At 36.2% G+C, this 14,956-nt stretch overlaps 1 protein-coding gene across 3 annotated transcripts in view; it reads right to left on the bottom strand.

The window, feature by feature from the left end:
- The window catches only part of AFTPH (aftiphilin), a 62,897-nt gene that overhangs the window by 35,770 nt on the left and 12,171 nt on the right, over nt 1-14,956 (bottom strand). For all 3 annotated transcript variants that reach the window (XM_045549732.1, XM_045549733.1, XM_045549734.1), the window contains exon 2: nt 140-2,103. In XM_045549732.1, the coding sequence (XP_045405688.1) occupies nt 140-2,071 (1,932 nt within the window). In that variant the 5' untranslated portion in view covers nt 2,072-2,103. The remainder of the gene's footprint in view (nt 1-139; nt 2,104-14,956) is intronic.

The raw sequence follows: 14,956 nt of genomic DNA, 5'->3' as shown, positions 1-14,956 counted from the left end.
CTAATCTACAAATCAGGCAAGCATTATATCATAATGAGATAAACAGGTACTCAGTTGAAAAAATATTTTTTGAAAAGCTGAATTAGAAGCCTCCACAGCAATTAATATCCCATATATAATAGAGAAAATTAGCGAATACCTGAACTGAAGTGGCTGATTCCTGTACATGGCCACTAGCAACCGCTCCTTTGGAAGTTGTTAAAGGGACACTGCGCATTTTGGGGGTTCCTGGAGTATCAATATTTTCATCTGTCCTATGTGACTGCCAGGCTTCCTTTCGATGATGAGATTCAGTAGCCTGCTGATCTCCAAAAGCAGCCCAAGAACAACTATCTTTTTGTTCATCCTCAAAAGCATGCCAATCTACAACTTGGCTAGGACCAGCCGAACTGAAGTCTGCAAAATCATCAGAGTCTTGAAAAGCACTGCAGTCATCTTGAATATTTGGCACAGAATCAAAATCTCCAAACTCACCTTCTTGCCCATTTTTCAGTTTTGAAACAGGTTCAGTGCCTGTTCCACTAGACTTTCTTGCCAACTGACATCCCTCTGATAAACTATCAGAAGTCTGTTTTAGGTCTGACTCGGTCAATATCATTTCCTCTTGGCAGGAAATAGCATTCATATTCCCAAATTCTCCAAAGTCATCACCTGCTTCACTAAAATGTGGAAAGTGCTCTGAGGACTCTTCAAAAGTGGCATCGCTCATTGAATCTTGAGTACTAGTAACAAAAGGTGGAGTTGTGCCACTGGCTGTGCCAAAGTCACCAAAATCATCCTCATTGGTATCATTGCAAGTCACAAAGTCGTTACTACTATCACCATTTTTCACACTTACAGAATCATCCAAAACATTTTCTTCTGTGAGATCAATGTTTGGGCTTTGGAAATCAGTAAACTTTCTACTTTCTTCTTTGGAAGAACCAACTTCATCATCAGCATCAGAAGTTTTAATAGAATCCATGCATAGGTCAGCACATTTAGAAGTAAATAAATCAAGTTTTTCTTCAGTTTTACATTGTTCTCTCTTAATGGCTTCTGAATCATCAGCTGAGTCTATCAAACTCCTAGCCTTGGATTGAACACTTGAATTTAAAAATTCATCCTGTTGCAGTGTTGGAAGGCCTTGTTTTTCAACACTGAAACCTCTGTTAGTCATTACACTGATTTCTGAAACACAAACTTGATCCTTTCCATCAGTGTCTCCTTTATTGTCAAAGCTTCTACCCAAAGACACTTCTTTTATAGAATTCAGTTCATTGACTCTGTTAATTTTATTGTTTTCCTGAATAGTTAGTGCTTCTCTATCATTTAAAACTGCATGTCCTATCTCTTCTAGTTGTATCCTTTCCTTTTTGGAAAATGTGGCAAAATCTGCAAATTCCTCAGCAGGGCTAGGTACAGAGTCTAAATTATACTCAGTGCTATGAGTGCTAAGAGGCTTCCGTCCCTTTGAATCAGCTACATTGTCCAGATCATCTGTTCCCTGAGGATTTACAGTTTCCAACACTGCAAACCCATTTGTTAGAATCTCCAGACAAGGAGGCTTTTCACCATTGCAGCTCTCTAACTGCTTGTTTTGATGAACAACATTCATATCAGTTCTAAAATCTCCTGGAGAGAAACTTTCAGGTGTTCCAACATTCTGTCTCTGCTCCACTACTTTATTTAAATTTTCTGGACTTTCCATGCCATCAATGGAAGTATCTAAAGTTTTGGATGAAATTATTTCTTTGCTGGTGGTAGAAAGTAAAACATCAGACTGTCCTTTCACAGGAGTTGAAAGTTCAGCAGCGATGTCCTTATCATTACCATTTTTAATGGACTTAAAGCTTGTAAGGCTATCTGCATTTTCTGAGAAATCATGAATTGGCATAAAGTGGTTTGAAGGAACAAACTCTTCCTTGGGACGAGTATAATCTGGTGTATCAAAATCAACAAACCCTACACCAGAAGGGCTAACTTCTGAAAACCCACCAAATTCCCCAAATTCATCATCATCATCATCCTCTGCTCCATTGTCCAGTGGTGGTGGGGATGAAGAATACATTCGAATGATGTCTGGCTCCATTGTTCAGCTGCTTTCAAATCATTAATTTACACCTGTAAAGAAGAAAAGATTTTTTTTTGGAGGGGACAGATTACATAGAACAAGATCTTTCAAAATTCTCTCAAAGCTACTTTAAAACAATGCAAATTTACACTGCTCTGTTTGTATCTTTTAAACTATTTTTCTTTTAGGTGAAATTACTTTACACAGCTATAATAACACTGGAAAAAAAAATCTCTATTCTCGTGTATGGTACCAAGGGCACTGGTAGTACATTAATGAAATCTGGAGGTTCTAGAAAATTTAATACTTACGAAAGTACACCTATAAAATTCTCTCTAGGACACTGGCTTGTTCTGTTCTCTTTCAAATTCAATGAGGACTCAGTGCTTGCCTTATGGATTTTTATGAGTTTTTAATAAATAAAAGACATGAAAATTAATAATAAATTAATAATTGCTATATTTTCTTCATTTTGCTTTTCAATGCCTATTTGACCCAAATTAGTTTTTAATAACTTTTAATTTTGAAATAGTTTAAGACTCAAAAGAAGTTACAAAAATAGAAGAGATCTCATGTATGTTCCACCTAGCTTCTCCCAATGGTAATGTAGTAAGTAACCATAGTATATGGTTAAACCAGGAAACTGACATCAGTACAATACTATTAAGTCGGGTACAGACCTTGTTTGGATTTCACTGTGTGTGTGTGTGTGTGTGTGTGTGTGTAGTTTTATAAAATTTTATCACATGTATTGATTAGAGTAATCATCACTACAACTAAGATAACAATTGTTCTATCAATACAGAGAACAGTTGTGTTCTCATGTTACCCCTTAATAGTTATCCTTACCTAAACCCTAAATGGAATCTGTCTGGGTTATTCTGTTCCTCTGTGCTAAGGAGTCAAAAGTGCCACAAGTCAGACTTAACATTTAAAGCAAAGGGAGGACTAGCAACCAAAGTCCTAGAATAAAACCAGCCTATAAATAATGAATCGATACTTCTACAACTCACGGTTGCCTAGTTAGATATGTGAGGAAAACATTTACAAGAAAACCCAACCAGTTTTGCAAGCTAGAAAAAGTCACTTTCTTCCAATTCTCAGAATAAAATTTAAGATCTTCCAGTTTTAGATGAAGGTACCTTAGAAACCACATAATTTAATTTAGAGATGAGGAAAATGAAGTCCATTGATGAGTAACTTTCCCAAAGCATGTTCATACAGATGCTTAGTAAAAAATGGCTTTAAAATTTTGAAAAGGATCTTTGAGGTCAATGACTGGTTAGTCACTGAGAGTCATCTGAAGGAAATGAGCAAGTCACAAAAAAAGTAAAAGAATCCATGGTAAAGAATCCATATATCGGCCGGGCGCGGTAGCTCACGCCTGTAATCCTAGCACTCTGGGAGGCTGAGGCGGGTGGATCGCTCGAGGTCAGGAGTTCGAGACCAGCCTGAGCAAGAGCGAGACCCCGTCTCTACTGAAAAAAAAAAAAAAAAAAATAGAAAGAAATTATCTGGCCAACTAAAATATATGTACAGAAAAAAATTAGCTGGGCATGGTGGCGCATGCCTGTAGTCCCAGCTACTGGGGAGGCTGAGGCAGTAGGATCGCTTAAGCCCAGGAGTTTGAGGTTGCTGTGAGCTACGCTGACGCCACGGCACTCACTCTAGCCTGGGCAACACAGCGAGACTCTGTCTCAAAAAAAAAAAAAAAAAAAAAAAAAGAATCCATATATAGCTCTGAGATACTCTTCTGCTGATTTAAAAGGCAAATATATACCCTATTTTCTTCTCATCTAGTGTCCTGATGATCCCTTCTAAGGTTTACTGTACAAGGTAATTTGACCTCTAACAGTTTCCCTCTAATTATGAAGTTCCTATTATTCAAAAATACTCTGCAATTGTTAATGAGAGTGTGGGGAAAGGGACCCTTGCCCACACATGCTGCTGGTAGGAGTGTAAATTGTTACAAAGCTTCCAGAAGGTAATCTGTCCATACTATGCAAACTCCTTTTTAAAGAAATCTAAAATAAAATGCTCCAAAGGGATTATTTAAGCAAATTATACTATATTCCTACAATAGCATATTATGCAGCCATTAATTGCATGATTTCTTTTTCTAAAATTTAAAAGCATTCAGAATGATGAGGACATGTCAAAAGGACACTAAAGCCAGCTTGAAGGTGCTGCTAGTAGCCAAATCAGGAACAATTTGAGCATCAAAATAAAGGTAATAATGGATTATAACCCACTGAATAAAATAATAAACTGAATCCTCACATATATAAACATGTAAGTAGACAAAATGAAAGCTAGATGAGGAAGAGGATTATTTCCATAGTTTCAAAGTACCTCCCCATAATATACTTAATTACAAAGGGTAAAAGTGTAACTTTATAGTGTGAAGCCTGACACTACCTTAATCAAGTGATCAATGTGAATATCATCAGAACGTTGAAATCATGCACCACCTGATGAGATGCAATCAGAATACAAGATCAGTTCTCAAATATTCCTGTCAAAAATATGTAACTTGAATTCATGAGAAAACTTCAGACAAAATCAAATTGAGAGAAAGTCTACAAAATAATTGACTTGTAATCTTGAGAAGAATCAAGGTCATGAAAGTAAAGACTGAAGAACTGTTTCAGACTGAAAAATAAAGAGACATGACAAGTTAATGCAATACTTGATCTCTACTGGATCCCCTTTCTATAAAAGTCATTATTGGGATGATTGTGACACTTGAATAGAGTACAAAGAATTAGACAGCAGCAATGTATATACTGATGTTAATTTCTTGATTTTGGTGGTAATATTGTACTTCTGTAAGAATGTCCTTGATTATAGGAAACACACACTGAAATACTTCCTGATAGGGCATCAGGTTGGCAACATAGTCTCAAATTGTTTTAGAAAAAAGATTATTATAGAACCTGCAACTTTTTTTAAGTTTGTGATTATGTCAAAAAGAAAAAATTAAAAGCAAAGAGATTTATATGTTTACATTTAAATATGCACATTTTAGAATAAATGTATTACTTATACAATAACACCTTTTAAAAAACTGGTAAAATATACACAACAAAATTTACCATTTTAAGACTATAGTTCAGTGGCATTAACTACATTCACATTGTTTAGTAACTATCACATCTATCTCAAGAAGTTTATCTTATCTTCTAAATATCAAAATATCTTCCGTACCCATTAAACAATATTACCCATTCCCCTCTCCCTCCAGCTCCTGCAACCATCATTCTACTTTTTGTCTCTATGAATTTGACAACTCTAGGTACCTCATGTACGTGGAATCACATTTGTCCTTTTTAGACTGGCTTATTTCACTTAAGTCTTCAAAATTCATCCATGTTATAGCACACATCAGAATTTCATTCATTTTTAAGGCTGAATAATATTCTATTGTATGTATATACACAATTTGTTTATCCGTTCACCTGCTGATGGACACTTGGGTTGTTTCCATCTTTTGACTATTGTGAATAATGCTGCCATGAACATGGGAGTATAATATACCTTATTTTAAAAACTTACTTTGAAATAACAGACTATAAGAAAGCTGCAAAAATAATATAGATTCCTGTGCATCCTTTAAATCCTTTAAACCAGCTTCCACTAATGGTGACCTTTTATATAGCTCTAATAGCAAAATCAGAAATTGACAGTATTGGTACATTACTATTAACAGACCTTATTCAGTTTTTAGCATTAAAAAAAAAACTTGTATTTATTTGTGTGTATAGTTCTGTTCAACTTTATCCCCTATACAGATTTGTGGAACTATCGCCACTATCAAGATATAGAACTACTCCCACCTCCATCCCTGTCCCCTGGCAATAACTAATCTCTTCTCCACAGTTTTGTCAATTTAAAAGTATTATGTGAATGAAATCATGAAGTATATAACCCTTGGAGGTTAACTATTTTTCACTCAGTATAATGCTCCTGAGGTCCATTCTGGTTGCTGCATGTATCAATAGGTCAGTCCTTTTTATTGCCGAGTAGTATTCCATTGTACAGACATATACAAGGTTGTTTATCCATTTACACACTTAAGGACATTTTGGTTATTTCTAGCATTTTCTATTTTAAATAGTGTGTATATATGTGTGTGTGTGTATTTGTGTATATATATCTAGTGTATGTGTGTATATATAATAGTGATAAGCATATATATAATATATACTAATCATATACATATATAATAAGAATGCTATGAACATTCATGTACAGGTTTTTGTGTGAACATAATTTTTCATTTCTCTGGGATAAATGCCCAAGAGTGCGACTGCTGGGTACCATGGTAAGTGCATGTTTAGTTTTGCAAAACACTGCCGAACTATTTTCCAGAGTGGCTGTACCATTTTACATTCTCATAATACCTTTTTTTTTTTTTTTTAAAGCCATGTGTGATTTTTTTTTTTTTCCTAGCAGAATCTGTTCATGGTTAGCCTATTGCTTTTTCCAAAACCTCTCATGGATTGAAAAATGAAATAATTTATTGGTTCAAGGGCTATTTCAAACTCAGATGTTAATGCAAAGATCTGAGTTAGGAACTTTGTCACCAAAGCAACAACTCAGAAAGTAGTTTTTCTTCCTGTTAAACCTTGGCAGAGTACTTTACTTTCCCTTACTGGTGAGACAGGTTTATCAGCCTTCCAGACTAAAGACGAAGTATTTCTCAGAACTGAGTCACCTATTGATGAGAAGTACTTGAGCTACTGCATGTTCCTCTTCAGCAGGTCTTGGCTCTGGCTCAGCTCACCCTTCAGAAACCTAAGAGAGTACCACTGCTTCTAAGTTTCAGCCAACCAGCCACTGTGGAGGATGCTCAAAACTTTACAGAAAATTCCTCTATGCCCAATCCAACTTAATTTAAAAGAAGCCTTATATTAATTGAAGTATTACTTATATAATGAATTTACAAATTAAGTTTAACTTAGATAATCCACTTTTTAATTTTTTAACACAGAAAATACAGGGTTTAAACAGCTGCTCTTACTTAACAGGGGAAAAAAAAGGATGGATAAGCTACTTTAATACTATGCTGGCACATAGCAAACTCAATAAATATTTCTTCACCCTTCTTAATAGACTACTTACTCTCTCCATACCACAAAGAGTCCCAAACAGTTGCCTAATTTCTTTATAACCTGAACAAATATGTGTGTAGAGGGTTGTATTCAACTTTCCACATTTATTTATTTATTTTTGAGACAGAGTCTCGCTCTGTTGCCCGGGCTAGAGTGAGTGCCGTGGCGTCAGCCTAGCTCACAGCAACCTCAAACTCCTGGGCTTAAGTGATCCTACTGCCTCAGCCTCCCGAGTAGCTGGGACTACTGGCATGCGCCACCACGCTTGGCTAATTTTTTCTATATATATTTTTAGTTGGCCAGATAATTTCTTTCTATTTTTTTTTAGTAGACACGGGGTCTCACTCTTGCTCAGGCTGGTCTTGAACTCCTGACCTCGAGCGATCCACCCGCCTTGGCCTCCCAGAGTGCTAGGATTACAGGCATGAGCCACCGCACCCGGCCAACTTTCCACTTTTATGTCTGCTTATTCTAAGACCTTTTGGAGGGGAGTAAACAATGGGGCTAACCTATTGGCAGCCAGGGAACATTCAAGCGATAGTATACACAAATAGTTGACACGAGGTTCTCATGATCAGGTAGTAAACAGGGTATCCCAGAAGTAGTCAGAGCACAGAGACAGAATTTGTACAGGCCTCCTGTACTTCGGAGATTTCACATTCTTGAGAAATCACATTCTTATAAGGAAAGGAGAATGTAGGTGAATAGCAGTAATTAAAAGTTTAAGCCAAAGCAGAACTTCAGGGCTATAAACCAGGAAAATCAAAGGGGTTTGGCTTTGGGAATTCTGGTAGAGGAGGTCTGATACAAAGGGATCAGGGGAAAATCCTGAAGTCCAACAGCAATAAGCAGTGGAATCTGAGCACTGTGCCAGGGTGCCAGGGCATAGCAGTCAGGGTGACACTGAAGGTGATTCAGGATTAATCTTTCACCAAAAGAGAAGCTGCACTTGCTTAATGACTTCTAGCCACAAATCTAAAATGGTCATGGAAAAGAGGAGATGGTGAGTCTGTAGGTTGTGAGCTCTGGGGTTGAAAGGCAAGATGGACTTGGGAAGGCAGAGGAAAGAAAGAAGGAATGAGGCCAACAATTATCTAAGACTATTTGGTCCTCTAAGAAAATCCTCTAAGAGGATTTTCAAATGACCAATAAACATGTGAAAAGTCACCAGGGAAAAATGCACATTAAAATGACAACAAGATACCACTATATACCCACTAGGATGGCTAAAATTAAAACAAAATGATTCTCTCCACAGCCACTTTTGGCAAGGATATGGAGCAACTAGGGTTCTCATACTTTACTGGTGTGCATGTAAACTGGTATATGTACTTGGAAAACTGTTTGACAATATCTACTAAAACCATACCAGACCTTCAGCACCTGGCACAGTCTGTGCACTGAATAAATTATCAACTATCATCACATTTTAACTTTCACCAAGTCTGCGGCTCAAATCATAATCTACCCATGAGAAAATGTAAGTCAATGTTTGCTTAGTTAGCACAAACATTCATATGATTCTCTATACTTTAAAAGGTCACTGAAAGAATAAGTCACTTAAGAAAAATATTTGTAATCACATTAAAGATATATGAAGTTGTCTTTATTGCTTATTTTTATAACCAACCCCTAGAAAATATAAAACTTAACTTATATAACTATATAAATTCATAGGCTTGGCAGGGGGGTGGGGTCTGATAACAAACCAAATCTGAAGCCCAAGGTTGAAGGACTGAGACCACAGCCTCTAAACCAACTCAAGGGATCCACTATTAGTCTGTTAAAAGATAGAAATTTTGAAATGAAATAGGAAAATGCAATCCAGAAGTTCTCACCAGTATCTTAAAGTAAACTGGCTGTAGTTCCTATCCAGTTAAAGGAATGACCAAAAGAATAAAAGTTTATGGGAAGGTGCCTGATCGGAATAGAAAGGATTCTTCCCATGTGGGAAATATATAGGGTATTCCCTACATATTCCTCTAAGAGATAGTTAATCCCTGCCACCCATCCTACCCTCCATGATCCACACACAGTCTAAAGGTCTTTGGGTTCACATTTGGTGGCGGTGGCGGTGGCAGTGTCTGTGTCTCTAAGTAAGAGATCCTCTAGGAATCTCCCCAGAATCAAACATTGAGAGTTCCTTCTGACAAGTTAAAAGCTTACAGCCCACACTGCTCTCCAGGGAGAAACTCCCATTCTTTACAGAGCACCAGCCCAGCTGTATCAATGTACATCACTTTTCGAGGCCAGATAAATAGACCCCCAGATTATACAATCCAGCTTTACCCAGGACTTTTCCCTCCAAGTTTACTTTTACAGGGACTAGGATACGAGGTGGAGGAGAACACAAGCAGGAAGGATGGTGATAAGAAAAGGGAAAAGAAAGAGAAACAACTGTATCTGAAGTTATGCTATTGACTTCAAAAGTACAAACTACAGTAGCAAGGTATATTTAATGGATCACAAAAAATAATCACTACCTTTTTACCACAATATGTCTGAGGTTTATAATTAGTCACTCATTAAATAAATCACTTGCGTGAGTGAAGAAAACAAAGAAAATCTCTATTTTTCTCTTTAGAAAAATGTATGACAATGTTACATAAACAATCAACAACATCAATTTACATCACAAATGTTGCCTGGTATTGCAGTAGTTCAAATTTTTCAAAATCTTTACTGTAATATCCTTATGAGAATTCTAACATAATGTCAAAATGTACTGTCAACGAATCTGCCCAGCCTACAATTCTGCTTAAGAGTTATAAAGAAATAGAAGAGCCCTTCCTCTGAGCCACATGAAGATTTGGATTTTAATTAACTTTCAGTTTCATTTTTCTTTTCTTTTTTTTTTTTTTTTGAGACAGAGTCTTGCTCTATCTCCTGGGCTAGAGTGTAGTGGGGTCATCATAGCTCCCTGCAACCACCTTAAATTCCTGGGCTGAAGTGATCCTCCTGGCTCAGCCTCCAAAGTAGCTGGGACTACAGGCGCACTCAGCCATGCCCAGCTAATTTTTCTATTTTTTGTAGAGATGGGGTGTCTTGCTCTTACACAAGCTGGTCTTGAACTCCTGACCTTAAGCAACCCTCCTGCCTCAGCCTTCCAAAGTGCTAGGATTACAGGCCTGAGCCACCATACCATACCTGGCCAAAGGTAAGTACGCTTTCATTTTCAATATATCTAGATCTCATAGAAGTTTTCACAGCTCTAAAAAAAAACCTACAAAAATGATCATTTTTATTTTTTCTTTTTGGGTGGTTTGTCCTCACATATTAGCCCAATAGAAGCTAACAAATACAGGGAGAGCCCCTAAATGTAGATACTTTTAGTAAAGAATTGAGAGAAGGTTTTTGTTGTTTCTTTGTTTTTTGGGACTATCATTCTCCTTTCAACAGAGGCTGCAAACTTTAAGGCTGTTTAAACTTCTGCAATCCCAGAGCTGAAATATTTTTAAAAGATCTCATGATTAACTTGCCAACTTGAAAACAAGATATCGGACAAGCCAATTGTATGTCAATATATCATCAACTGCATAATATGATGAAGTATTATTTAAGACATTTGTTAAATAAATAGTATCATCCATGTGTTTTCACTCCCTGGTTACACCAATGTCAATATTACAGTAATACTTATTGAGTGCCTACTATGTGCCCATATTATGTGAAGAGCATTCATAAATTATCTCATTTAGTCCTAATACTCTCATATGAGGTAGAAATTATCTTCATTTTACAGATAAAGAAATAAAAGCTTAAAGAGTTTAATCTCTCAAGTTAGTGTAACTAGCGTGTCAAGTTAGTGTAACTGGTAAAATTTAAAAGATTTCTGAGTTATTCAGAAAAAGGTTTCTGAAACTTCCACAGTAATTTAGAAAGAGAAAGAAGACTTTTTACAAGTTGAGAAAGTACTATATATCCAACAAAAATGCCAAGAAGCAAATCCCTAGTTTCAAATATTAACGTACATAGTACCAAATGTGAGCAAAATATCTTTATTCCTAAGTTGATCACCCTTAAAAAGCCAGACTGCCAAGTGACAACAAAATTTTTTGCCTTCCTGGTTTGATGTCATTAAGATTGATTCACAAAAGTACAAATATCATATATATAATGTTAATTACATGAGCAGCAACATACCTTCACCCTTCAAGCGCTAATCATCTTGTTAACCAGCAATAAGAGTTACTTAATAGAAGGTGGTTTTCAAAAATTCCCATAAAAAGATTTTCTTTTACTGAACATTTCACCCTTCTACACAAATCCATATCATTTTATTTGTGTTTGGATAACTTCATGTAAAAATTAAATAAGATAAATTTAAAAATTAGATTGTTTTACTTTTAACTTATCATATCAACTGACAATATTTGAGAGTTTACTAGCTATTTTTCCCAAAAGGTACTTCCACTCAAAAAAGAATAAATAACATTGGTTAACTATTGATAACAAGGGCAACGAAACTGAAGCAGCGAAGACAGATGCATTAGCCCTTGGAAAATAGTATTTTCCCCCGAGTACTTTCTGCTCCTATTGTATAGTGGCAAAATAAATTAGCCACTCTAATTTTCTATCCTCATATCCCTGAAACTTTACAATGAAAATAGAATCTAAAAGGCAGAAACTACATCGATTTCATGTCCTTTAACTAATATCTTGCTCATATCCACAATCTTGTCTACAGATAATCCCTGGACCTTCTGTTCTCCTTGTCAATTGCTTGCTCAGGGGCTTTTTGAATTTCTCCATCACTACTGATGCTTTCTCTTCAGCCCATAAATGCTCAAGACTCTTCCATCCTCAAAACAAATCAGAACAGAACAAAACAAAAACCCTCTCTTCTGTGCCCTTCCAGCTCTCCTCCTCCTTATCACCAAGCTTCTCAAAAGGGACACATCTATTCACTATCTCCGCTTCATAGCCTCCCACGCACTCCTCAAACCAACACAATCTGGTTTCCAGCCTACCAATCCACTGAAACTGTTCCTGCAAGAGTTTCTTTACTTCAGCTGAAAAGACTGTAAATGTTGTGCAAGCACAGGCCTCTGTTGTTTACCACTCCATCTTCAGGGCCTGGCTCAGGGAAGGAGTGAATGAAATACATTCTCGTTGGGGCATTTATTCTACTAACCACTCTTGAATTGTACCCCATGCCACCCTCTCTTCAATTAGATTTCTATAACTCTACTTCTGGTCTCTTAGTGCTCCATCAAATAAGTTAGGAAATATCTAAGTTTGATCAAGGTAAATAAGTGGAATCTGAGGGAGACTGGCCCAAAATGTGATGAATGTGAAAGAAAACAAATCCAATCGTTTGTGCTACAACATGTCTGAGAAAAAATATGTTGACAGGACAGTACTTTATATGCAAGCTGGGGAAAAAATACCCTCAGCTAAACAACAAAAATTTGTAGTGAGTTTTTAAAAGATCTGCTAACATGAATTTTTTTCTTTTTTCTTGAGACAGAGTCTTACTCTTTTGCCCTGGGTAGAGTGCAGTTGCAACCTCAAGCTCCTGGGCTCAAGGAATTCTCCTGCCTCAGCCTCCACAGTAGCTGGGACTACAGGCACGTGCCACCACACCCAACTAATTTTTCTATGTTTAGTAGAGATGGGGTCTCATTCTTGCTCAGGCTGGTCTTGAACTCCTGAGCTTAAGCAATCCTCCCGCCTCAGCCTTCCACAGTGCCAGGATTACAGGCGTGAGCCACCATGCCTGGCTAACATGAATATTTGCTTTGAGACAATTTCTGAGCATAATTGGAGGTGTCAGCTAGTGTCACCAGAGCATGATGCTACTCTGAATAGTCCAACAAAATTTCTCTTGCTCTCATTCTCTGCTCCCCAGCAACTTTATTCAGTACTTCATGAAAATTTTCCCACAGATGATTTTGCAATCAGCTGACAGTAACAGCTGACATACTTTAAAATAAATTTCTTGCTGTAAAGTTTTAAATTAGCATTTTGGTCAAGACTGATAAGTTAAACTTCAAGAGTCCACGATATTCTAAGGAAAAAACCCTCCAAAACCCAAAATAATAAACTACTGTGTGGACTTTCAAAACCAAAGACATCTCTCTAGTCTGTAACTAAAAATGTACACTTTTGTAGTTGCTCTTCCTGTCAGCACTGCTCTCTGTATTATAACCAGCTACTATGAGAGCCAACTCACCTTTTAGAGAAAGAAGTATCTTTCTCTAAAAAGGTTATAAAACTGCAACCAAATGCAGTTAGAATTATCTGAGCTAATAAGTAAGCAATGTCTTGCATAATTTAAAACTCACAAATTTGGATATAAAATATGACCTACATAATAGCAGATTCACATCACAAATTAAGTCTTTGCCAAGTGCTATTAGTTTTACTTTAATTTGTTCTCTGATCACCCAGCAATTAAGAGAAAAAGATGACCTAGAGGCATGTGAAGTGACAGAAGGAAACCAGACAATGAACCAGGCTTAAGAATAGTCATAAATGATCCACAGGTAATAACACACAATGATATTCTGGGGAAAATTATCATAAAACAAAAGCTTTGTGTATCTGAAAAATCAAATATGAACACATTCCAAAACAGTAATCATGAATGTACATGTGTGAGGTGTATACAGGTAATGCCACAAGTGGGTCTACTTCTATCAACCCCATGAAAACTATGGAAAGAATTCTGTGGCAAACAGATTTCTGGTTGACTTTTTAATGGTGTTTTTTGCTTGGTTTAAAGTTTTACTTTTTCCTGAGAGGTAGAAAGGCTAAAGGGTAAAAGGGGAAAAAAAAAATTAATAGATAACATTTATTATTTGCAACATACCAGATACCTTTAGTTAGAAATGATTTGAGAATTAGCTTGCCATATAAAGTAGAATTTTTCATACTTTTCCTGTGACCAACAGAAGAAATACATTTTAAATGACAACATTAAAAAAAAAAGTTTCAGCAAACAGGATTTACCCTTGTTGTGTATTCTAATTTTTAGTTATATTTCATTTTTTCTTAAAAGCTGGTCATAACCCCCTAAATTGATTTTACAAACCAGAAATAGGTTCTAATCCAAAGCATAAAAAACTATTCTCATTCCTTCTGATCCAATTCCTTTAAATCCAATTATTCCTTCCAGTATACAAGAGGAAGGAACAGGGCTTCTTTTAAAACAAAGAACTCTTTCTTGATCTGGCACTTATAAGGACAAAACACATTCTGAAATTATGCTATTTCAATGAACCAATTTGACAAAATGAAATGCTCTTTTTTGCTAACATTTTTTTGTGGAGTGTCCACAATGTAAAAGTTCTCTAAAAGATCCTATTGGTAGTAGTACATATGAACTCACATACCCTATGGCAATTTAGTAATATATCAAATATTTTAATGCACATTTTTTCAATTAAGCAATTTCATCTGCAAGGATGTATCCTACAGATGCATCATGCAAGTATGCAAAGATATTTCCACAAAAACGTTAATTCCAGTATTGTATGTTCCATTTAAAAAACACTGAAACAATTTAAATATCTATCAATAAGGAAGTGGGTAAATAAAAAGTACAGCCATTAAAAATAAAGCTATCCATATATAACTCATAGGGGAAAATGTCTAAAATACATTTTTAAGCAAAAAACCATTTGGAAAGGCATTCTCTTTTGATTCTCCTCCTACTTACTGTATCCAATCCTTTCTCCTTCAATGGATTGGCTTCCTCTGCTTGCCTCATAACTGTCAGTGTTCTGCAGGCCTTGGCTTTTCTACATTCTTATCACTAAGAAATTTCAGTTTTGTTTTTGTATGT

The sequence above is a fragment of the Lemur catta genome, chromosome 4 (assembly GCF_020740605.2).
Source record: "Lemur catta isolate mLemCat1 chromosome 4, mLemCat1.pri, whole genome shotgun sequence".
In the NCBI taxonomy this organism is placed as follows: domain Eukaryota; kingdom Metazoa; phylum Chordata; class Mammalia; order Primates; family Lemuridae; genus Lemur; species Lemur catta.
Note: the sequence above shows the minus strand (reverse complement) of the source record. Positions and strands in the feature narration are given on the sequence as shown.